Below are 26,423 nucleotides of genomic sequence, written 5' to 3'. Positions count from 1 at the left end.
AGTTGGGGGCTGAAGGTGACAGCTAGTGGTGTTCTGTTGTTTTCTTTGTTGGGCCTGTCTTGTAGGAGGTGGCTATATTACAACAGAAAAACTTCAAAAACAGACTCCAACGAGAGACTGCTGAGCTGGAATTGATATGCAAACTAGACACAATCAACAAAGGACTGAATAAGGACTGGGAATGGCTGAGCCATTACAAACATTGAATCTATCTCTCCTTGTAAGTATTCTCACACTTCTTATCAACCTGTCTGTACTGGGCTAGCTTGATTATCACTTCAAAAGTTTTTTTCTCTCTTACTTAATTGGCCTCTCAGAGTTGGTAAGACAACTCCCACCTGTTCATGCTCTCTGTATGTGTGTGTATATATATCTCCTCAATATATGTTCCATTCTGTATGCATCCGAAGAAGTGGGCTGTAATCCACGAAAGTTTATGCTCTAATAAATTTGTTAGTCTCTAAGGTGCCACAAGTACTCCTGTTCTTCTTAGGACACTACAGATCCTGATTTCCATGCAAAGCTATTAATAAGAAATTAGGGTAAATATTAGTAAACAGAATGTTTGCCAATATTTTTCAGCAGGTATCAGCATCTAAGTCCCAACTCTTGATTCCCACAGGAATAGGGTGACCAGATGTCCCGATTTTATAGGGATTTTTGGGTCTTTGACTCCTATTACTCCCCCACCCCCATCCCAATTTTTTTATATTTGCTGTCTGGTCACCCTACACAGGAAAAGCCTGAGCAAAATCTCTTTGCCCACAGAAACAACAGTAGGTAGACACTACATTCACACACACCCTCCAAACAAATCCATGTTCTAGAGGAACCTACTGGCCATATTTGATGCACCTATATTTCACACACCTGTAGTGAGCCACAGAAACATGATGTACAGAGGGTGCAAATTCCCTCTGGTTTGGGTTTCTGGTGCAATAGACATACAGCTTTTATGCTGTTTTAGACCCAAATATGCCTTTAAGTGAAAGAGGGGGTTTAGCCCCAAGAATTGTAACATCACTAATGTTTTCAGGTAATCTTTTCTTTTAGCTTAGAGGAAAAAAACCCCGAATGGTTTTATTATTCCAGTAAAATATTAATTTGTTTTAGAGTTAGTAGTGACAAGGATAGCTATACAGTAACTTTAGTTACAACTGCAAATGGCTGCATGCCATTTATTAAATAACTTCTCTTTATCTAACACAACACATTAAAGGCAAAGTGTTGCCTAATGCAAGTAGTAAGTCACTTTAATCTTTTGAAGATTACTGTTTTATCAATTAATACATATCCATATATTTTCAATGGGCCAATTTTGATAATTACTTTGTTGAAATACTGGAGATTTTATTATGGGCCATTGAACTGCCTCCCATGTAGAACAATCATACTTACATACTATTATCTTGATTGTAACCAGGTAGACAACATTGTTCAAAGAAAGCAAATGATAAAATATTTGCTCTCATTAAGATTTACAAAGCAGTCTTCAAGTGACATTACATTATAAATCCTGTTGCAGGCTTTTACCAGCTTTTTAGGGAAGGTATAAATGACATGGTAAATTTGCATTTAAATTCATGGAACTTTAAAAATCTGTTTCAGATTTAGCCCTCCAGCCAGAAACAATATTTTCATTTGTAAACAAGCTGTTTCATAATCAGATCTTTTGTAGCATATAGACTCCTGGAAAAAAACCCTCTGTTTTAAAGAAATATAGTAGTATCTTTCCAATATAAATTATTGATTACTTTGTGCATCCCAAATCACTAACGTATAAGGAAAGATTTTAAGTAAAATTTAATCTGCTGTCTAAATACAACATTACTTTAAACATGAGGTCATCTAAACATCTGTCTCCAATATATCCCAAGGGATTTAAATCAAAAGTCTGCTAAACATGTACAATCATTTTCAAAATAAATAACAGAACAAATTTAGTCTTGATTATGATTATCATGCATTTTAAGAGGAAACATTTATTCTAATAAGAAAAGTCTGAACCAATTTAAATGTATTGACATTACGGTAAAATAGTTTCATACCCCTAAAGACATTTTTTTCCATTTACTCTGATCTTTCGTAATATTCAATGTGTAATATTTGGAGGGAAAAAAAGCCTTGTGCCTGTTTCCTCACAAATACCATTCTTCTCCTCCCCTTTATAGTTATGTAGTGAACAGCTGCTCAGAGACTAGAGAAATATTAAAATTGTCTATCACAAATACTGTGTGCTGGCCCAGCTACTTGCTTACAAGCTCCCTCTGAATTTTCCTTCCCTTTGGGCAACTACTACACGAAAGAAAAAATTCTTTGTCAACACTACAGAGATCTCAAATTTAGTTATCCATCTCCATTTTCTTCCTCTGGGAAAGAAGTGAAGATGCAGGGGGTGGAGTGGGTATTACCTTAACCATTCACAAAGAAACAAAATACTGTAAAGGTTGTCTCAACGAAGGACCATCTCATATCCCCATTTACATCCCAACTTTGATATATGATCATTTTAAGAACAGACAGGAGTTAAATCAGTTACTGTTTGTTCCTCACTCACTTGCAGCCCTGCTTTCATCCATGAGCAAGGATGCAGGGAAGGAAGTGATCGCCTCTGCAACATACTCCCCCAATCCCACAAAGTCCCCCTGCATGGTTCAGGCTTTACAAACCAAGCAATGAGAGGGGGGAATTGGGACAATGAAAAGTAGCTGAGTTCCTCTGAGTCTTCTAAAACCCTTTCCTCTTTGCACAAATAAATACATTACGAGGCTACGTTAACTTGTACTAGTTCCCTCTCCCCTCTTTAGGTTGCCTCTTTGGTAGGGAACTGTATCAAAAAGCAGATGTAATCAGGGTAGGTAGCATACCGGTAGCTCTGAGAGGAGCTTCAGGTACCCAGAGCATGCTACCAGATATTTAAGAGACTAAATTATCCCAACACTAAACGCAGATATCTACCCAGTTTAAGTATTGTGTATTTCACATTCTCATTGCCACGTTTAATAAATTAGTAATTAGCACTATTTTGTGTATTTTTAAATATACAGTTTTTTCATTTTTGTGCCAGTATTTGTCAGATTTCACGGTGAAGTAGCATCTTGTGTACCAGACACTTGGGAACAGGGGCCGCTCCAGGCACCAGCGCACCAAGCATGTGCCTGGGGCGCTAGCCTGCCAGTCCCAATGAGGGCGGCAGTCAGGCTGCCTTTGGCGGCATGCCTGCGGGTGGTCCACCAGTCCCGTGGTTTTGGCGGAAATTCGGTGGCAGGTATGCCGAAGGCACGGGACCAGTGGACATCCCGCAGGCATGCTGCCGAAAGCCGCCTGACTGCCTTGCTTGGGGCAGCAAAATACATAGAGCCACCCCTGCTTGGGAATAGTTTCAATAAGCAATAGGATGGTTATTTCACAAGGGCTCTATTGGCCTCCATGAGGCCATTATTTCCTTTATAGTGTATCTGTATTTCCACTAGCTCCAAGACAGCATTCTAAGTTTTGACGGTAGATTACATCTTCATAGCACCTGTTAATTAAGGCCATAAAATATTACCAACCCAACCAGTCAAAAATGATGACTGTCACACACACACACACACACACACAGTGGGGGTGTGTGGTTTTTTTGTATCAGACTGACATAATTAAGAGATTTTTAATAAATAGATAAGACAAACAGAACCCCAACATTTATTTTTGGTTTTTGAGACTTTAGGGTGTACACTTTCAAGCTTTTGTCCACAGCCATGAGGACTAAAAATTTAGTTTTTTTTTTTTTTTTTTTTTTTTTTAAAGATAAGATTCTTACATAGTCTCATGACTCTAGCAGCTGAGGAAAACACCAGATACCATGAAACTCATGATAAAAATCGAAGTCAGGAACACTGCCACTGTGGAGGGAGGGATAGCTCAGTGGTTTGAGCATTGGCCTGCTAAACCCAGGGTTGTGAGTTCAATCCTAAAGGGGGCCATTTAGGGATCTGCGGCAAAAGTCTGTCTGGGGATTGGTCCTGCTTTGAGCAGGGGGTTGGACTAGATGACCTCCTGAGGTCCCTTCCAACCCTGATATTCTATGATTCTATACTGTGGTAGTAGAACCAGAACAGGTGTAATAAGCATTCTCTCATGCAAGATCAGTCAACCAAGGATGGTACCTGATGTCAACTGAAAGACGAAAGTCAAGCTACTCTTCAGTTTTATGAGTATCTTACAAATACATACATTTGCAAAATGTATATGTAACATTACATGCATTTTAACAAATAAAAGTTAAAAGTTGTGTTTATAAGAGAACAGGGAAGTTTCCCAGTTCTGTGATAATATTTACAGAATTAGCATTTGAGTACAAGTTAAATATGAACACTTTTTTTAAAAAAAAGTATGAGCATTAGGAAAGCATCACATTTTGTTTTTGTCTGGGTGGTCCTGGAGGAAATCAGTCATCAACACATTTCAGTGTAACACAAACAACGTAATGCCCAGGAAACCATGAAAAGCATGTCCTAACTGGGAAATGATCTATTAACCAAAGGATGAAAAGTGACCTGTAAATTAAATTTCCTACCAAAATTAAAATTGAGAATCTAGAGAACAAAAACAAAAATAGCAGCAACGATGTAGTCTAATGGATTGAACACAAGTCTAAGAGCCAAAAACATCTGAATTCTAATCCTACAAAACAATTTTCAGGCACTCCCAGACAACAACATTTGTCCACCAGGACTACACCACTATACACAGGTTGTCCCTAGGGCTTTGTAATGTCAATGATCTTTGGGGGCATCACCTTTCTTAACAGTCTTCAACTGCAGGAAAAAAGGCCCCATGCTTGCATTGCAATCTTTGTATAGCTGCCAGCGTTAAAAAATAAAAAAAGTCCAAGGGACAATCCAATAAATAAACTGGGATGTGCAGGCCACTAGACATTCAGTTATTGGAGAGTCTGGTGTTTACAGAGGTGAAATTTAGCATTTACAGCATGCTAGATGCTTAGAGGAACTGGCTCAGCTATAGGTTCAATCAAAAGCAGACTAAGACCATGTCTACACTACTGGAAGTATAGCAGCATAGCCGTATAGTGCAAACACAGCCTACATCGACAGAAGGGGTTTTTCCCATCACTTTAGGAGTTTTACCTCCCTGAGCAATGGTAGCTACATTGACTGAAGCATTCCTTCCATTGACCTAGCTACATTTATACTAGGAGTTATCTCAGCCCAACTACAGCACTCAGGAGTGTGAGAGTGCTGTAGCTACATTGACCTAAGTTTTAAGTGTTGACCAGGCTTTAGTGGCACTATTGCTCACAAACTGGTCCATGCGTCCCTTCCCCCCGCCCCTCTTTGTTTTTTTAAAGCAGATTCAGAAAATTGAGGCATAAAGCATCAAGAACTCAGCGGCCCCTAGGCTCAGTCGCCTAGCAACCCAATGAGTTGAGCTTAAGGTTGTCAGGCATCCAATTTTCTACTGGAATGCCTGGTTGATAAGGGACCCTGGCGGCTCTGGTCAGCACCGCTGACGGCAGTGCAGCGGGGCTAAGGCAAGCTCCCTGCCTGTCCTTGCTCCGTGCGGCTCCTGGAAGTAGCCAGCATGTCCAGCTCCTAGGCGGCTATGGGAGCGCCGTGCGTTGCCCCCACCCCGAGCACGGCCACGGCCACGGCCAATGGGAGCAGCCCCCTGGCCAATCTGCCTAGGAGGGCGACATGCCAGCCTCTTCCAGAAGCCACCTGAGGTAGTTGCTGCCCGGACGGAGCCCACATCCCAACCCCCTACCCCAGCTCTGAGCCCCCTCCTGCACTCCAAACCCCTCATCCCTGTCATCACCCCCAAGCCTGTGGAGCCTTCACCCCCTCCTGCACCCCAACCCTGCCCTAGCTAGGTGAAAGTGAGTGAGGGTGGGGGACAGTGAGTGATGGAGGGAGGTGAGATGGAGTGAAAGGGGGCAGGGCTTTGGGGAAGGGGCAGGGCCTCAGGGAAGGGGTAGGGGTGTTCGGTTTTGTGTGATTAGAAAGTTGGCAACCCTAGTTCAGGTAGGCCCAATAAACCTGCACTAAGTGACTGTGCTCTTGACTGGCCAGAAGAGCCAAGTGACCACCATTTAAGTGGGGGTGCTCAATGGGTTCCAGGCCTGCAGCTGCACCTGATTGCTTCCTGTCCAGCCCTTGCTCCCCACACTCTTGCCTGCTCTGCTCTAGCCCTAGTCCCTGCCAGCCTCAGAACTCCTGATTCTGACTTCTGGCTTGTCTTCTGACCCTACCTTTTGGTCTTGTTCTGACTCCTGACCAACTATTGGCTTGTCTCCTGACCATGCCTCTGGTTTTGGCCTCTGATTCTGCTCTGACCACTGAGTCAGCTTTCTGCTCTGACCATCAGGCTATGCTGCCTATCCACCGGTGGGTGACCTAGAACAGTGGTTCTCAAAAAGGGGTATGTGTACTCCTGGGAGGTAGCAGAGGTCTTCAAGGGGGTAGAGCAACTCATCTAGATATTTGCCTAGTTTTACATCAGGCTACATAAGCACTAGCAAAGTCAGTACAAACTAAAATTTCATACAAAATGACTTGTTTATACTGCTCTATATATTATACACTGAAATGTAAGTACAATATTTATATTCCAATTGATTTTATAATTATGTGGTAAAAATGACAAAGCAATTTTTTTGTAATAGTGTGCTGTGACACTTATATTTTTATGTCTGATTTTGTAAGCAAGTAGTTTTTAAGTGAGATTAAACTTGGGGTGGTATGCAAGACAAATCAGACTCCTGAAAGGGGTACAGTAGTCTGGAAAGGTTGAGGGCCACTGACAGAGAGAGATTAAGTGATTTTTGCAAGGTCACATGAAGTCTGTGGCAGAACTGGGTATAGAATCCAAGGATGAAATCCTACTCTGTTGAAGTCAATGCAAAACAGCCATTGATATCAATGGAACCAGGATTTCACCCCAGAGATCCTGATTTATAACATTGTATATTAATCACAAAACTATCCTCCCCCTTCTGGCCACTTACATATTATTATGTTATGTGATCTTTACTGTAGATTTGCTGTAAAACAGAAAATTTTATGTCATTCATCTTCACAGTATTAACTTTTGGGGGGAAAGAAACTGCTGTTTCTTAGACTATAGAATTCCTAATATAACAGATGTTTAACTTTATTAAATTAATGTATGCATATATACACAGAAGATTTATGTAGTATGTTTGTTTTCAGACCCTATTGATTATGTATATGTATTTTTCCTGCCTCTATCTTTACATTGTTTGAAAAAATATTTTTCATCTAGATTGACATATTGAAATTTTGTCTCACCTGCAAAGGCTAAGTATACATCTTAAAGTCTTACACTGCCATCTTGTGGATAACACAGAAAATGAGTGGCAAAAGTAAAAGCAGTTTTTTGTTTTAATATACATCTTAACCCTTTAATTTCAAGATTCCTTTTGCCATATACCCAAGCTTATTGTCTGTTTTTTTTTTAAAAGAACAATTATCTTCAATATAATTAGAGTCCTTAATTAGGAAGAAACCCCAACCCACTTGAGAGAATCATACTACCTCTCTGATGTTTTAACATGTAGGTCGGACTGCAGGTATAAAATTTTAGGGACAAATGCTCCTGCAGATCCTGGCCAAGGAGAGGCCCAAGAAATATTGGCATCATTAGCACTGTGGGCACAGTGCTCTGGGCAGCGGGGCTGCAAGCTCCTGGGGTAGCGCAGCTGCAGAGCCTGGCCTGACCCGGTTCTCTGTACTGCACAGTGCGTGGCTGGCTCCAGGCAGTGTGGTAAGGGGGCAGGGCTGGATAGAGGGCAGGGGCCATGGGTATGGATAGGGGCGGGGGCGGTCAGAGGGCAAGGAACAGGGGGGCTAAATGGGGGTGGGGTTTCCGGGGGTAGTCAGGGAGAAGGGGTGGTTGCATGGGGCAGGAGTCTCGGGGAGGGTGCAAGTTAGGAAGGAGAGGACGGGTTGGATGGGGCGGTGGGGGGCAGTCAGGGGCAGGGGGTTCTGGGGATGGTCAGGGAGCAGACAGGGTGGATGGAGCAGGGGTCCCAGGGGCGCTGTCAGGAATGAGGAGGGATTGGATGGGGCAGCAGGGGGCAGTCAGGGGTGGGGGGCAGTTAGGGAGAAGAGATGGTTGTATGGGCAGGGGGTCCCGCGGAGCAGTCAGGAAGGAAGAGGGGGGGTTGGATGGGGTGGTGGGGGGCAGTTAGGGGCACGGGGTCCAATAATAGCTCATCTTAATTAATTAGCCTCTTACAGTTGGTAAGGCTACTTCTACTTTTTCATGTTCTCTGTATGTATATTATCTTCATCAGATGCATAAAATGGAACACAGTAAGAAGTGGGCTGTAGCCCACGAAAGCTTATGCTCAAATAAATTTGTTAGTCTCTAAAGTGCCACAAGTACTCCTGTTCTTTTTGTGGATACAGACTACACAGCTGCTACTCTGAAACCTCTCAAAAGACAGAGGCTGGAATTTCCAAGGGAGCCCAATAGAGTGAGGGTCCTAAATTCAATTGAATTTCAGTTAGATTGGGTACCTAACTCCTGTAGCCTCTTTCAAAAAATCTGAGCCAAAAAGTTCAGCCAACCAATAACCATATTATTCTATGAAAAAACAAAAGCAAAAAGGTCACAACTATTTCAGTTTAAAATGAAAGTTTTTAAATGAAGGATGTTTTATTACATATGAAATTTCAATTTCCAGTATTCTTTTCAAAGACTAGAAGACATGAGTGCTAATTCTAGTACAATACTATTTATTAAACAGGGTAAATAGAAGAAAAAGAAAACCATGAATCACAGCAGAAGGATGATATTCTATGATCCAATCAGCACATTGGATTTGAAATCCTCCCTTGTATTTATTATTGACAAACAGTAAGTCAACATTTCAGAATTTCAACTTCAAAATATGGTTATAATTCTATTATTGGCACATGTATATGTCCTAAACAAGTGGATATATAAACTCAAAAAGGTAGAAGTTAGGTAGTCACCTCTAATGATTACTTGTGAGTTTACAGTTAGCATCAAGGGTCTGCAGATGGAAAGGTGTCAAGTTACAGTGTTTTAGGAATATTAAGCTGGCAGCACACTATTTGACTCAGGCCAGGATGTGATTATGTAAGATGATGTTTATACTCAGTCCATTAGGAATTGGTTTGGAAGACTGACAATCAGCAAGATACTGTGGCAAGTCTGTCTGGGAGTCAGTCAGCTCATGGATGGTGATCAACAGAATCCTGCAACTTTTCCTCTACCTTGAGTCAGGTCTGCACTTACATTGTGGGCGGGGCTACCTCTTGGTCTAGATTCTTTTCAGTGACAGAATAAGCAAAGGGATTTTATGATCCTTTTGAATTGGAGAGCCAATACAGCTGGGCCACTTTATCTTCTATTGGACTTTTCAAATAATGGTTTCCAGCCAGCCATCCTTAGATGTATTATGGATGTGCTGATAGCAGATCCATAGCTGAAGCTGAACTAGGATTTTCTTTTTAATGAAATCTTTGTAATCTATTTTTGTTCTGTTTAACACTAAAGAAAACTCATGTTTTCCTGTTAATTCCAGATATAATATTCCATGCCTTGACTCACTGTTTAGCTATTACAGAACTGAAAAAAAGCACACTTCAATTCACTGTACTGAAAAAAAATACACTTACTTATGTAATGGTCCAACCTCAGTCAGTCATCCAATCCAATCTCCTGCTCATAATTATAACCTGCCCCCACAGGCAATGAACCCAAACTACACATTTTTTAATCCTCTCATTAACCTCCTTTCACCAATTAGCCAGACTGTTCCCCCTTCCTCTTTGCTGACCATCCTCCTAACCTCCACAAGCATCCCAGTCCCTCTCTCAGCTACCAAACTCTTATTCCACTAACAAACATCTACACCCAATCTTTCTCCTAGATGTAAACTCTGTCCACTGCTTATCTGCTCCAGTAACAAATGCCCAGTACTGATTTCCACCTCATCCCCCAGTTGTAAAACCTGCACACAATCCCTCACCTTCTAAATACAGTTCCTAGTCTCTATCCTGTTTTTCACTCCACCACCATATACAAGAGTCATACTTTCCATTTCATACACACTTCCCCCCAGGTATAAACCCACACCCTCATGTGCTTTTCTAACCAACTGCTCCAGTGCCCAATTGTCAAACCGTCCTGTTTTCCTTCTCATTCCTTGGCTCCTTCCCTTGATATGGCTTCTTGGACAACATAATCCACTCCCATGGTATGATAGAGCAAAGCTGGCCCTTTAAGAGGGGATGGAATAGGGCAGAGCTGGAAATTTAAGTTTTACCCAGACCACAAACATTGTGAGGAACAGTTGTTCCCAGGGTACTTGCGAACTGAAGGCTTGATAGCAAGGCACTCTAGGAAGAGAAATGGCATAAAAGCATCCTTCTTTTCCTTATAGATAGATAGGGAGAAGGAATTGCTGTGATACTTTTTCTCTAGTAAGAGAAAAATGTTCAGAAGAAGCAGGAGTTTCTGTGGGCAGCAACCAGAAGAGCTAAAGTGATCTGAACTGGGTAAAGAACCCTGGAGATGAGGGAAGCACTTGGTGGCTCTGAGGAAGCTCAGGGAAAGGTTTCTTGAACAAGTGGTTAAAGGAACTTTTGCTGTCTGTTGGAACTTGATGTGAGGAGCTCGAAGTAGGAGACAGACTGGACACAAGGTGAAGGAAATAATCTTTGGAAAAGTGTGGGCTTGTGGCCTAGAGTGGGTCTGCTGATAATATTTCGTTAGACTGACCTAAAACTTGGTAAAGCACCCCCATTCTTTCATGTATTTATACCTACTCCTGTATTTTTTACTTCATACATCTGATGAAGTGGGTTTTATCCCATGAAAGCTTATGCCCAAATAAATTTGTTAGTCTCTAAGGTTCCACAAGGACTCCCTGTTTTTTTTTACTCCCCAACTTGTCACTTGCCAAATTGCATATTTAGTTTAAATCATGTTTTCTTTTCACAATGTTCTGCCCAATTAGATTACATATTTCAGGTTTGAGGTGTCCACAAAGGAGTCAGGGTTGCCTTCAAGGGGTGGCATGGGCGGGGATAGACAGAGGTAGAACAGCTGGAAAAATTATCTAAGGCCTTAGCTGAGCAGGGGGCCTCAGTCCTCAGCCAGTCATTTAGGGTTAGATATTTACTCGTGTTTATGGTGGTAAAGTGCATATCATAGCTCTAGGCATGACATAGATTTATTATTTTTCTGCCAAACTATTAATTTTGTCTAAGAATCACTGCATGTATTTATTTTTGCAAATCAAGGATGGTAAATGAGTGTTATCTCCTTGTAGCAAAGATTAAAAGCAAAAGTAAACAAAAAAGTGACAGTCAAGAAGAGAAAAACCCATTAGATTTGGATAATGATTTGAGATGGAAAATCTGCTATTCCAGACTAACTAATGTTTGTTGTGCTTACGTGGCTTTGTTTTTTACTCTGTTTGCTTTATTTACCGGTATTTATATTTGTCAGGTTTATACTGTATATTGTGGGATTTTAAATTAAACACATTTATACTCTTTACTGTATCAAGGCCTAATAGACTAGTGGTTTTCCAACTGGAGTTGTTAGTTTTGCTGCAGCCACTCCATTCGCACTCGGGGTCCCCTGAGCGTCTTTTGCCCAAGTGCGAGTGGCTGCAGCAAAACTAAAAACCTCCCTGATCTGCGGGGGCACAGAGGCGGCAGGCGGCATCCTCGGGCTCCGGCTGCTGCTGCACTGGGGAAGTTGCTTCAGTCCCAGCGCGTGGTGGAGAGCGGCGGGAGCCGGGAAAGTTGGAGCCCGGGGAGGAGGCGGTCCCCTTACCATGCCTCCCTATTTTCCCAGACATGTCTGGCTTTTTGGAAATTCCTCCCGGACGGGGATTTGAGGACCAAAAAGCTAGATATGTCCGGGAAAATCCGGATGTATGGTAACCCTAGGCACTGAGTTGCGATGGCTCTGGTCAGCACTGCTGACTGGGCTGTTAAAAGTCTGGTGCTGCCTGGCTAAGGTAGGCTAATCCCTATCTGTTCTGACACCGTGCTGTGCCCCAGAAGCGGCCAGCAGCAGGTCCGGCTCCTAGGTGGACCAGTGGGGGGAGAAGGGGAGGCACAGGCTCCGCGTGCTGCCCCCACCCCAAGCACCAGCTCTGCACTCCCATTGGCCGGGAACCAACCAATGGGAGCTGTGTGTGTGCGCCTGCAGACAAGAGCCAGGTGGAACCGCTTGCGCATCTCCACCTAGGAGCCGAACCTGCTACTGGCTGCTTCTGGGGCACAGCGCAGTCCACGGTGCCAGGACAGGCAGGAAGCCTGCCTTAGCAACCCTGCTGTATGACCAGGAGTGGGCTGAGGTAAACCCGTGCCCCAACCCTGCACCCCAATCCCATGCCCTGAGCCCCCTTCTGCACCCCAAATTCCTCATCCCTGGCTGCACCCTAGAGCCTATACCCGCAGCCCAGAGACCTGACCCCCTCCAACACCCCAACCCCCTGCCCCAGCCCTGAGCCCCCCCAAACCCAGAGCCCCTTTCTGCACCCCAAACCCCTCATCCCCAGCTCTGTTGGGTCGCAGGCATCAACAATTTTCTTCAATTGGGTTGCCAGAAAAAAAGTTTGAAAACCATTGTAATAGACTATAATACCTCAATGACAGACTGAGTGTTAAGTATTTTAAGCCAAAAGAGATACTATCTACTAGTTTAAGTCTAATAAAAAAATATTTTACACCACCTAGTTAAAATGCTTACACAATTTAAATAAACTAAAAAAGTAATATTTTCTTTAGACATGAGCGCACTCTGCACTACTTGCAACCCAAACACTGAAATGTTCTACTATGACAATCAGAAACTAGAAATACTGTCATTGTCCAAGCTGAATTAAATGCAAAAACTGAATATCATAAATTTGTGATATTTAAAGTTTACTGTTTTAATAATCTAATCAATTAGTGACAGGTACATTTTTTTAAAATAATGTCATTGATTATTACAAGTTGATTTTGTTTGTTTAATGCTATATTTATCTTAGAAAAGTGTAAGATGTTAGGTACTTTCATTTCTTCCTGGAGATGCAACAGTATATCTGATTGTAAAGATTACTGCTAAAGTACAAAGAGCAATACAGTGTGCTTCCATTGTAAATAGTTACAGTTTCAATGCAGTGCAATTTTTACTATTAATATTGCAGAATTGTAAACCCTGAACGACATACCTTCAAGTACTATTAACAATGGGACATAATATTCTACATCAGTAATAACAATCCAGCATCTATTTTAACTTAATGATATCAAATGTGCTACATAAAATGTGTCACAAAAATGCTAGGTAAGTTTCCGAAGTTTAACACTGCTTTCTATATGGTATAAACACTCCAATAAGGATTTATAGAGGATCATAGTATGGAAATATGAAAAATATATTAAATTAAGTCCATGCTTCTGCAAGGAAAAGATAAAGCAGTCACAGTGGACCAGTAGCACCATTATTGTTAAACAGTAAACCGATCTAAATCATCGCAGCCTTTAAAAAATAATCATGCTACGCTATATACAAGCTTAGTCCAAAGCACAGCAGAGTCCTCAAAACCTCTGAGTGCCAGAAATTGGGACAGGAGGACAGGGAATGGATCACTCCCCAAATTGCTCTGTTCTGTTCATTCCCTCTGAAGCATCGGCATCAGCCAATGTTGGAAGGCAATGGACCATTGGCCTGAACCAGTATGGCCATTCCTATGTTTTAAATATTTCACCATTATTCCATAATGGCCTAAAATACTGTTGTAACACTATTGTAAACTGTAGTTTTTGGGGCCTCAGAGAGAATACTGTAATTCCTCGCTTAATGTTGTAGTTATGTTCCTGAAAAATGCTACTTTAAACGAAACAACGTTAAGCGAATCCAGTTTCCCCATAAGAATTAATGTAAATGGGGAGGGGAGGTTCCAGGGAAATTGTTTTTGCCAGACAAAAGACTTTAAAACTTGTACTGTGTGTGTGTGTGTCTTTGTATATAAACAAACAATTTAATACTGTACACAGCAATGATGATTGTGAAGCTTGGTTGAGGTGGTGGAATCAGAGGGTGGGATATTTCCCAGAGAATGCCTTGCTGCTAAATGATGAACTGTTAATGTGGCCTCACACTCTACAAGGCAGCACTAATGGAGGGAGGTGACAATAGATGCATGGCAGTGGCTGCGAACAGTCCCTGTGGAAACTGAATGTGATGATGAACCCATTCTATCCCACTGGAGTGCACCATTCCCTCCACTTCCCTAAGTGCCTGGGGGATGCATGTGTGTGAGAAAGAGACATGCACAGCCCCTTTAAGTACGCTGACACTACTCTAAGTACACTGACTTTTTAAATAGATTAGCAAGTTGAAACAGCAGCTGCTGCCAGCAAGCTTACTTTGAGCCCTGCTCTGGGGAGATGGGGTACAGGAGGAGGAGCAGGGGGAGGGGGACACCCTGACATCAGCACCCCTCTCCCGCCCCCCCCCCCCCCACAGAGCAAGCAGGCGGCTCCCAGGAGCAGCTCCAAGGCAGAGGGCAGGAGCAACACTGGGGGAGGGGGAAGAGGGGGAAAGGACAGCTGAACTGCCCAGCAATTGATAGCCTGCTGGGCAGTTGCTGCACAGGGAACTTAGGGGCGCTGATGGGGGGGGCTGCCTGTCCACCCTAGTTCCAAGCCCCCACCAGCTGGCTCCAACTGGCTGCTCTTCCTGCAAGCAGTGGACAAAGTAGGCAGCTGCCTAACTGGGAGGATATTAAGTGAGGAGTTACTGTATTTTATCAGCAACCTATAGTCCACTGCTATATATTGCAACAAACACTGACAGGAGAACTACACGTGCTAATTTCTACACCCATTCAGTTTATTTGTAAAATCAAAGGAGGGGAAACCCACTCGGTTCTTCTGGGTTAAGAGAGCTGAATCAAAACGCCAAGGAGGCTGGTTTGAAGTTCCCAGACAGGGGAACTGTTGAAACAGGGAACCAAAGAGCAGGCTGTCACCTCATCTCCTTTAGTCAGTGCAACTGGCTGCACGCACACACAGGGGGAGGAGCAGCCAACAGCCAGGGACTGGGACGAGACTGGGCACTTGATCAAGGCTTTTTGGACTCCATGCCCGGGACACGTTTGGGGGGAGGGGGCGCAGAGTGGATTTTCACGTGCCCAGGCTTAGCTTCGCAGCGCATTCATCAGGGGAGGTTGTGCCCACGGCTAGCCAAAGTCAGGAAATGTTGGTGAACTGAATCACACTCTCCAATACATAATAATCAGAGAGCAGGCAGCGCAGAGTGCCTGGGAGGAAAATGTCCGACTTACCCGCTGAGCCGCCGGCCGTGATCTGGTGAGAAGCCTCCTGCAAAAAGCCGCCCGGCTTCCTGGACATCTTCAGCTGCGCTGGGAAAGCAGCAGAGCGGTCAGTCCCGAAGTACCCGGCAGAGGCGGCCTGGGGGCAGAACTAGCGCTAGCCCCAGTGAGGGGAAAGAGCCCGAGACGGGGGGGGATGGAGACCAGCCCCTGGCAAAGAGTGGCAACTGGCAGGGGGAAGCGCGAGCGTCCTTCCACCCTGGGACTGTGGCTAGACGGGAGGAGGAAGAGGCAGAGGGCGTGAGAGCGAAGAAAGAACCCAGTTGCACGTGCAGAGACCTGCCTATTGCGTGCGTGCGTTCCCCCCCTCCCCCGCAACCTTTATACCCAGTGGGCGGGGGGTTGGGGCAGCTACGGGCCAGATCCTGGGCCTAGAGCCGCTGCACTGCCCCAGAGGGTAGGTCCCCTTTGCTTTGCAGTCTGTAATTCAGGCCCTGCGGGTAGACTGAGAGGAAGCAAGTTTGGAGAGTGGAAAGGGGGAAGCCCTGTCACAAGGGGCAGGGAAGCAGGAGGTACAGTAACTCCTACTGAATGTGGTCCTGGTTAACTTGTTACATCACTGATCAATTAGAGAACATGGGGGTTTAAAGTTGTGCAATGCTCCCTTAACGTTGTTTGGCAGCTGCCTGCTTTGTCCACTGCTTGCAGGAAGAGCAGTCCATTGGAGCTAGCTGGTGGGGGCTTGGAACCAGGGTGGGCCAGTAGCCCTCTTATCAGCTCCCCTAAGTTCACTGTGGGGCAGCTGCCCAGCAGGCTATCAATTGTGGGGTAGTTCAGGTGTCCCTCCCCCTCCCGCCCCACTGCCCTTTGCTGCTTTTGCCCTCTGCCTTGGCGCTGCTCCTGGGAGCCTTCTGCTTGCTGTGCAGGGGGTGAAGGGGAAGAGGGCTTTAGGCCAATTCCACCAATTCCCCCGAATCGGGCCCGGCGCCTAAGAGGGCCCCAGGGCCAGGGCCGCGCAGAGTGGGGAGCAAGTGGCAGAGAATCCCTTCCCTGGCTAGAGGCGCCTTTTTAATTTTTACTTACCCGGCGGTGCTCCAGGTCTTTGGCGGCACTTTGGCAGTGGGTCCTTCACTCGCTCCGGGTCTTTGGCGGCACTTTGGCAGCGGGTCCTTCAGTGCCACCGAAGACCTGGAGCAAGTTAAGGACCCGCTGCCAAAGACTAGGAGCGTGACCCGGTGAGTACAAGCCCCACGTGTTTTTTTTACATATTTATTTTTTAGTCATCCCTGTCGGGACCCCGTCGAAACTGTTCGAATCGGGCCCCGCACTTCCTAAAGCCGGCCCTGGAAGAGGGGTGGTGACATCAGGGTGTACCCCTCCTTCTGCCGTCCTATATCTCATCTCCCCAGAGCGGGCAGACGGACACTATAGGGCTCAGGACAAAGGGAGCTTACAGGCAGCAGCTGTTGTCTCAACTTGCTGATCTACTTAAAGAGTCAGTGTGCACCTCTACACCGATATACCCGATATAATGCGACCGAATATAACACGAATTCAGATATAATGCGGTAAAGCAGCCCTCGGGGGGGTGGGGGGGCTGTGCGCTCCAGCGGATCAAAGCAAGTTCGATATAACGCAGTTTCACCTATAACGCGGTAAGATTTTTTGGCTTCCGAGGACAGCGTTATATCGGGGTAGAGGCGTATTTAGAGTGGGGTCAGCATACTTAAAGGGGTAATGTGCATCTCTCTCTCTCTTTCAGACGCGCACACACACACACACACTGTGTGTCTGTCGTACACACATACACCCTTGGCACTTTGGAAAGTGGAGGGAGTGGTGCGCTCCAGTGGGATAGAGTGGGTTCATCATCACTGTTGTTTCCGCTGGGAATGTGTGCAGCCACTGCCATGCATCTATTGTGTCTCCTCCCTTCATTAGTGCTGCCTCGTAGAGTGTGAGGCTACATTAACAACAAGTTAATCCTTGAGGGCTCAGCCGAGTGCTAGTTCATCATTTAGCAGCAAGGCATTCCCTGGAAAATATCACACCCTCTTCCATCCTCTGACTCCATATATAAATGTCTTTTGTCTGGTGAAATTTTTTTTCCTGGAACTTAAACACCCCTCCCTCGCTTTACATTAATTCTTATGGGGAAATTGGATTCGCTTAACATTGTTTCGCTTAAAGTAGCATTTTTCAGGAACGTAACTACAACGTTAAGCAAGGAGTTACTGTATAGGCAGCAGCCCCAGGGATGGTGATAGGACAGAGCATCCTAGTAGCTAGTGGAGGAGAAAACAGAAAGGGCCTCCAGGTTGCTCATCACTCAAACCCCATCAACTGAGCCAGCTACCCTGCTCTTCTTACCCATCCCACCCCATTGTGCCAACTCCCTTGCTATCACCAGCACCCTCCTCAGATCTCTAATCCCCAAATAACTCCCTGCTCCCTGGCTGCCCCCAACAATCTGCCCACCCCCCGACACCCACATCTGTCTGTCTCACCCCCTTTCTCTTCCAGTTGACCCCCATGCTTCTTATAACCCTCCTACAGTTCCCTTATCTTGCCCACATCCCATAGCTGCCCTCTCCTAGGCTAGACATGGACCCCTCAGGCTTTCATACCCACAGAGCCACACAAGCCAACCAACACCTAATTTCCTCCTGATGACCCTTGACCCAATTTCTTATGCACCTTTGACTCTTCAGAAGGGAGAGGCAGTGGCTTTTGTTTTCTGGGAACGTCTGTCTAACCTCCCGTCTCCCAACTTCAGCTAGGTGATACCAAACCTCTTCCTCTAGTCTCTACCCGCTCAGGAGTCAGGCCTGGCAGGGCTCCTATATACTGTACTTGTTTCAGATACACAAGTTGCACCTTCAGGTAGTTTTAAATGAAACTCAGTTATTTCAGCATACAAGCATCTGCAAGGTCCAAACTGCATCTATCCAGTCACTCTCTTCCAAAAAGCAGAACAAAAGAAACAAAAAACAAATGTATGATTATCCTTACAGACACTGAGAATTTTCTTTTGCCACATGGAAATTGAGCTGTCTGTCCACCATGATAGGCCTCAGCCCTCTAATTTTTTTAAGGATCAGGAAGTACATATTCATAGACTTGATGCCTTTCTTTTTCAGGAGGGATTGAATTTTCTGAAATTTCTTACTGATTCTGTTGATCTCAAAGGCACTCTTGAACATAGCTCAGATGATGAATTTGGTGGAATTTCTTTTAATTGAATTCTGTAACCTCCCTTGGTAAAGCTGAGGGACCATTTATCCAAGGTGACTAGGAACCATCTGGGATAACAAGCTTCCTATTTCCCTTCCATGAGGGATACCCTCCAAACTGGATACCAACTGGCTATTTATTCTTTACCCTTTAAAAAGCCAGAGGTTTTTGTTTCTTGGAATTAGGGATTTAGGAGATCCTTTTGGATTATCTGAAAGGGTTGATGAACACTCTGAACATGAGTGTCCTGAATACAGAGGTCTAGGTTGGCTGATGGCTTCTGGTGAAAGGACTAGATGACAGACATGAGGGAATGAAGGATGGCTTTTGTCTTCTTCACTTTGAAGCTCTTAACTTCTCCCTCAAAAGGTGCTCACCATCATACAACAGGAACCCTAGCTTCTGCTGAACCTCTTGACAACAGAAAATATTTGTAGCTGTGTGTGTCTGCATGTTCTTGCATCCCAGTCACCAAAGACCATCTGAACCTTAGTGCCAAGTCATCTCCAAGCCAAAACAGATCATATTTTTAAATTCTGCCTGCTTTCTTTTTGGGTAGAATTCAGTGAATTTGTGAGCTGTTTTCCGTATTCTGAACTGGTATTTACCCTTGTATAACTCAATAGATTGGTGTCAAAGTGGGTGGTACTAATACAGTGTTTCATTTACCTCCTGGTGTCTCTGATATGTTCATTCAGGTCTTTTGACTTTAAGGCCTTACAAACCAATTTCTTGTCATAATTATGTGACGCACTAATAAAAGGGCAAGGGAGCTTTCAGGTGCTTGCCCAGAGATCTTCCAGGCCACAGTGACTTATAGGGTGAAATTCTGTGTGAAGTCAATGCCATTGATTTCAGTAAGGTCAGTCTTTCATCCAAAGCATTTAGGTCCAGTCACTGCAGCCTCCTTTGATACACTGAGCCAAAAGATTCACCAAACACTGGTCCTTTTAGCCTGCAGTGAATGTCACCACACATGGAGGAGTTTTTGAAGTCACTGTGATGTTTCTTCTCTTCCTTTTTAGCAGGATTTTGGAAGACATGTCTTATGTATAATTCCTTAGCCAAGTTTTAGGGAAAACTAAATTATTTTAAAGAGAAAACGTTCACATAAGAGGACTAAGGCACCAAAACTTCATTGAGTAAGTGTGAATAAGAAGTGTGTAACAATAAGCAATGTAGTCACCCAATAGAAAATAAAGAACTGATGATTGGAGGTATTTGGGAGTTGCCATGGGCTGTGGTAGCATGTGACACTCTTGCAGGAGGTAATGACATTAGACTACTTTAAAATGTGAGAGTTAGGATCAGTCTGCTGCTAAGAATATGGGCCCAAGTCTGGGGTTAAATGAAATATGGTGGCTTTGGAGAAAATAAATAACTTTTCTTCTCCCTTCTTATCTGGCATGATTCTTTGGGTGTACAATCTGATAAATATATTTAAAGTGAAAAGTGTAATTTTTAATAATGATAACTATTTCTCTACCTCATAGGGGTGTTGTGAGGATGAATACTTTAAAGACTGTGAGGTGCCCAGAAACTGTGGCAATAAGGCAATATAAGTACCTAAACCAGATAGTAAGATTACAGTACAACTTAATTTTGTATCAAGTATCAGAGGAGTAGCCGTGTTAGTCTGAATCTGTAAAAAGCAACAGGGGGTCCCTGTGGCACCTTTAAGACTAACAGAAGTATTGGGAGCATAAGCTTTCATGGGTAAGAACCTCACTTCTTCAGATGCAAGGCTGAAGTCATGACTTGCATCTGAAGAAGTGAGGTTCTTACCCACGAAAGCTTATGATCCCAATACTTCTGTTAGTCTTAAAGGTGCCATAGGACCCTCTGTTGCTTTAATTTTGTATGGTATTTTTCCTACTAACAGCACCCCAAAATGTTTTACAGAGTTAATGCCTTCACTGAGTTAAATAATTAGTAACTGAGGAAGTTACTGGAACGGGAAAATATATTTTGAGCTAGGATTAAAGTGTCACAATAATGGCAAAATGCAATAGAGATAAAGGAAAGTTGTTTCATGAGGCAGGAGTTGCAGAGAAGGTTCTTACACTACTCATGGAGAGATTGTTTGGAAGGACTGTGAAGAGGCTAGTCTTAGATTTACAGAGGGAATAGAAAGGGAAATCGAGTTAGACTATTAAACCATTAGAAACCAAAATTCATCTAATTTTACCATTCCAGCCCATTTATGTGGCAGAAAAAGCAGGTCCTCTACTAGCAAAAAAGCAATAATTTTTAGACAAGTGGCATGTTGAAGAAGATACTTTAGTTGGCTGTAGGTAGTTATTGTGCATGAACTTTTGAGATAAAGCACATTTTCCCCCCAGAAGCAGGTCTTTCTGAGAATTTGTCAAATCTCTCCCAACTGTGTTCTGCTACTTGGAAAAGGAATAGCCAGTGTGTTATTACTCAGAAGCCAAGACCTGAAAATATTTTGTTGTTAGAAAGATATTTTCACCAAGCTACAGTACAATTCTGATAAGTTCATTTGCTGAGCCTCTCTTCTTGTGATAAAGTATGACCAGCAAGTTCTGCTGACTAAGTAGATATTCCAGTGCTGTAAGAAAATGTAGCTGTTAATTGCTTACAGCAAAGATTCTGCAAAACCTGTGATTGTCACTATACAGTATATGAACACGAAGAGCATTAATTATATGTAAAAAAATTAATGCAGCATTAAAGCTTGAGATTTTAATTGTAAAAAGTCAGGAAATTCAAAATTATTGTTCCCACAGCAAACATAGTTCGTCCCCCTTGCACATATCAGGAAACAAATAGTAACGTGAATTCTTTAATATATGCATGTTATAAAGACTGAGTAATCATTGTGATGGGAATCTAGAGTAACTCCCCTAAGATAATAAACTTTGTATGTAGTGACCATCAAGTAATTAAAATCTCAACATTAATGTTTCATTAACATTTGCATTAGTTCCCTTGGTTTTTCTGAGAACATTGCTTGATAAATACTGCAGGATCATCAAGCCCCCCCAGTGTTCTAGGTTGTCAAAAAACTACTTGAGCATCACTGCTTATCCAGACATGGAGAATCTACTGTACAAGATCCCCTTTGATACAAAGAACAGAAATAGAATTAGGATGAACCAGCTGTAGCAGTTCAGCCTAATACAGTGGTTCCCAAACTTTAACAACCTATGAACCCCTTTCGCTAAAATGTCATCTTGCGAACCCCCTCCTAAAAATGAATATTTCCAGGGATTTTCTCCTTTACCTGAGTATAAATTATAAAAGCAGTGATCTTGGAAATATAAAATTTGTTTTTATGACATGCTTATTACACACTTTATTATTAATTATTATTTATCATTACAGTATTTTTATTACATTATGAAAACAGCAACAGTCTTCTAAGATCTCACTTTCGTAGCTTGTATCACTTTGAATAAGCCTGTTATAAGACAAGGCTCCTATGTTTCATCAAGGAGTATCAAATGTGAAACAGCATGAAGGTATTTAAGAAGCCAACTCAAAGAGTTCCTCCTACACAAGCATTCAAGTGGTGAGCAGTCCAGGCAAACAACGCACATTACAACAAGCTTAGCTGCCTATTTAATTTTAAAAACAGCAAAATATATCCACCTCCCTTTCCATTTCTTATAAGGAGTCCTTGAAGTTTAAATCTCCTCAGTGTGATAGATATGCTTGCTTTGATCTGCTAAGTTCTTGGAAGTCCAGTGGCTCCGGGCTGCTGGCCCAGGGTTCCTAGGGACAGCTCTGTCCGTCATTAGGGAATTTTTTCCCCAAGAACCTCCTGTAATGTTTCGCAAACACCCCAGGGGTTCACGAACCCCAGTTTGGGAACCACTGGCCTAACAGTATCAGCTGGGGGAGGGTCTACAGTTGATCAGATCTTTCTTCAGCAATAAATACCATTGCAGCAAAACAGGAATTTGTGTATGTCTACAGAATAAAGTTAAACTTCAAAATAAAATAGCTAAGGTGTGTAGGTGTCTAATTAACATTGAGATGTGTCTGTTGTGGATACATATCCCCATAATATTCTCTTATATAAAACATTAACTACTATTTTAGGAAACCTTAAAGAGGATCTACAATATTAAAATAAAAACAAATCCATTATTACTTTAGTACTAGGTGTCATATATCCCAAACAAACATGGTTAAACACCCCTGCAGGTTACTTTAACTTATAACATATATCTTTTCTCATTTGGCATCTATCTGCTGACACTCTCAAAATACTAATGGCTGCATCCCCACTGGACAGATTTCCCAAAGCACTACAAGGTTTAATCCTGTGTTCCCCTGAGCCTTTTCTTCTCCTCCCCTTCCCAAACACTGCATCACCTGTGTTTACCTAGAGCACAGCATTCTCCTCTTTAAAAGAACTAGTTAAGTAATATTATTATAAAAATATAGTTTATTTGATGATTTCCACCTTGTAAGGTATCATGGGTGACCATATTTCTCAAAGTTAAAACAGGACACCCAAGCCGCTGGTGTCACCCATTAGCCCAAGCCCATTGTGCACAGGTGGTGTCTCCTCTTGCTCCCCGCCCACACCTTGTTGGGGGGGGGCACACCCCACTTTTCTGGCAGAATGGGCATTTGTCCCATTTGCTCTTGCCAATGGATCATCAAACAGGACAAATGCCCACTTTTGCCAAAAAAAAGTCAAGACGTCCGGGACAGGGTTTAAAAAGGGGACTGTCCCAGCCAAAACACAATGTATGATCACCTTAGGTGTCAAATTATTAGTGAATAATCCCCCCTCTATACACACACATACACACTTTTCAACCAACTTTACTCTTGAAACCAGCCACTTGTCAGGGCCTCCATTCTTGTTCAGAAACAAGGACATTTCCTCCCATGCCATCAGCAAGAAACACACATCAGATTCCTCAGGTCCCATAACTTTCTTAACAAAACAAACAAACAACAAACACCAAGCAAACAAACACAGGAACTTTGTCCCCCCCCCCCAAAAAAAAACCCCAGTGTGCTCCAGCCCTTTCCCATTAGCCACCTCTCAGAAATACCTAGCCTTTGCATCCCTTCCCCAAAAATCCCCTGCAGGCCCGCCACCACAACACTCTCCAAAGCAACAAGCCACCAGCAATCACCCACAGCTCCCAGTAAAAACATCCACTGAAGACCCTAGCCCCTATTTCCTTGTCAGCTTCAGTGAACAGATGATAGAATCCTACCCTCCTACATTAGCTCCGCCTTCCATCCCCAGCTGTGCTCCTGCTCCTCTTTCCCTGCTGGGGCTCGCTTTGCGCGCTCCTGAGAGGTGGGTGCCTTCCTCCCCTCCCCATTGGTGTCTCAAGGGCATGCCTGCTGTCCTCCTCTGCCTGCACTTGGGCTTTGTTAGTGGGCTGTGGCTGACGAGCGTGGAGGTGGCAGAGTGGGGCTGTGGGCGTGCATATGATTCCCCAAAAAGGAACTACCATCTCCCTGCTGATGAAGCCTCTTCTCATGGAGCTTTTTTTTTTTTTTTGCGCTGCTCTGCTATCTAGGGGATAGCAAATGAGATATCTATCTATCACCCAGTGCTTCCCCTTGACAACTAATCAGCTTTCTCTTTCTCATTCACTGTTTCACTTTATTTCTGTTCTGAGTTATTAGCTTGCCATTTTTGGTCCATATTTCTAGCTTCTCTGGGTCTTTGTGCCATTCTCTGTTCTCACTGCTATTTGGTATCCGTCTCAGTTCAGTTCCATCTGAAAATTTCACTCTTGTGGTATTTACTCCTTTTTCTCAATCATTAATGAGCATATTAAATCAGATCAAAATTACCATTAATATGATAGTGTATGGCAGGGGTCGGCAACCTTTCAGAAGTGGTGTGCTGAGTCTTCATTTATTCACTCTAATTTAAGGTTTCATGTGCCAGTAATACATTTTAACATTTAGAAGGTCTCTTTCTATAAGTCTATAATATATAACTAAACTATTGTTGTATGTAAAGTAAATAAGGTTTTTAAAATGTTTAAGAAGCTTCATTTAAAATTAAATTAAAATGCAGAGTCCCCTGGCCTGGTGGCCAGGACCCAGGCAGTGTGAGTGCCACTGAAAATCAGCTCGCGTACCGCCTTTGGCACGCATGCCATAGGTTGCCTACCCCTGGTGTAGGCGATGGTGTAGCACACGGTTATTGCCCTGAAGGAGAGTGTGTGATGTTGTTTCTATAAGGGTCCAAAAGTCAGCTCTGTTCTTGTGAAGCTCTCAACTGCTCACTCCTCTAATTTGGTGAATAATTAAAGGAGAAGCTCAGCTTTCCGTTAAATATATTACCTTTTCTTTCCCCTCCCCATGTGCAGATAGCCTTGAAAATGTAAACTGGTTACCAGAGTTGGAAGGAAGCTACAGCTGGGCTCAACTTCTGCTGCAGGAGGCTGAAGGCTTAAAGATTCGTCTCACCTGTGTGACCCACAATTTTATGTAAAATGAGTCAATTGCTTTTGAGGTATATCCCCAAGAGTCCTCTGGCTAACCCTTCCCCAAATCATTAGGCCATCCTTGTGCATAGTAGTGTAGGCAGGAATCAGTTACATTTGTGGAAGGAGGCCAGTGGTAAAATATATTTTGCTGGAGCACCCAAAAATATAAAAGCATAGCCTGTAACGTGTTAGCCCAAACCTCTCAAATCTGTGCTGCGGCTTCCTTTCACTTGTGTGGATTAGTGAATAGTTTAAAATTGATTTTAAAAACTTGCTCCCAGACTAAAGCTTATTTTAGTAAATTTCATCTTACAGCAATATTTCAGCAACTAAATACTGTTGAAATGAGGGTTTCTGGTTTTGCCTTTTTCCTTCTCTCTTAAAGTAAACTGTTTGTGAAATGTCATGTAAACATCCCCAGTGGAGATTGAGAAGTTCTGTTTATTCACAGAACAGATACAGCATGGAAAGCATCAGTGTAATCTCCTTCATGCTTCTCCATCAGTATGCCTCAATGCTAGCGTGGGGTCTACCAACTCTTAAGCATGAGAGGGCAGTAGCCATGCTGTCTGCTGATGTAGTATTCCTTAGCATGTACAATATATCCACTTTTTGTAGTCAAACCACTTTATAAATACTGATTTGTACAAACTACCACCAAGGGTGCCTATTGCTACCAAATTTGATTATTTGCTGTGGACTCCTATGCACTAGGAACTCAACAGGAAAATGGGTGTTTGTAATGGAAATATTAGTAATATCTTCAGTAGACTGGCTTAGATATGTTATAGAAATTATATGGATATAGCTAGATAGCTTAAAATTAGAATGGCAAAAAGAATATTATGAACTTGAAGATGGCAGGAGGTGATATTTGATTATCCGCACTGATATTAATGAGCTAAACAATATTGGTTGAAGTTTTAGTATGTGCTGATTTGTGCAATTCCATAGAACAGAGACAAGTTAATAATTGCTTGAGAGGTTTTTACTATAGCTTTTCTGTCTCCCTTGTAGTAGGTGCTATACAAACACTTAAGAAGACATATGGCCACATACACTGAATACCAATGGATATTATTACAGAGCTGTTTGTGGCTTTCTTTATACTTAGAATGGGAAATAACACTGATGTTGAAGTAAATTTAATTATGGTGGATGGTAAATGTAATTGCACCAACTATTTACAACATGATTGAAGGTGTTTTACTCAAAATTTAAAAAAAATACCTTTGAATTTAGAATAAATGTATTTTTAGTATATAAGGATAACTTTTAAGAAATGTTATTAGCAACTGAAAACCGGGTATTTGGGATGAAAATGCTTTCATAACCTTAATTATAGTATTGATTGCCACCTGGCAAGACTAATATGTAGGATTTAATTTTAGTCAGCACGCAGC

At 43.0% G+C, this 26,423-nt stretch overlaps 2 protein-coding genes across 9 annotated transcripts in view; one reads left to right on the top strand and one right to left on the bottom strand.

Annotated features, from left to right (window-relative positions):
- SLC25A21 (solute carrier family 25 member 21) overlaps positions 1-15,849 on the bottom strand; it is a 369,071-nt gene extending 353,222 nt beyond the window's left edge. Inside the window, exon 1 of one of the 4 annotated variants that reach the window (XM_034768604.1) lies at positions 15,356-15,849. In XM_034768604.1, coding sequence (XP_034624495.1) covers positions 15,356-15,422 — 67 coding nt within the window. In that variant the 5' untranslated portion in view covers positions 15,423-15,849. The remainder of the gene's footprint in view (positions 1-15,355) is intronic. The other 3 variants (XM_034768602.1, XM_034768600.1, XM_034768598.1) reach the window with 3 other exon arrangements.
- Positions 15,095-26,423, top strand: part of MIPOL1 (mirror-image polydactyly 1) — a 291,843-nt gene continuing 280,514 nt past the window's right edge. For 2 of the 5 annotated variants that reach the window (XM_034768593.1, XM_034768597.1), the window contains exon 1: positions 15,324-15,452. The gene's annotated coding sequence lies outside the window, so the exon portion shown is untranslated. Of the gene's footprint in view, positions 15,453-26,423 lie in introns of all 5 variants that reach the window. The other 3 variants (XM_034768596.1, XM_034768595.1, XM_034768594.1) reach the window with 3 other exon arrangements.

Source organism: Trachemys scripta, chromosome 4 (genome assembly GCF_013100865.1).
Source record: "Trachemys scripta elegans isolate TJP31775 chromosome 4, CAS_Tse_1.0, whole genome shotgun sequence".
NCBI lineage: Eukaryota > Metazoa > Chordata > Testudines > Emydidae > Trachemys > Trachemys scripta.
This window is presented reverse-complemented; position numbering and strand designations above follow the sequence as displayed.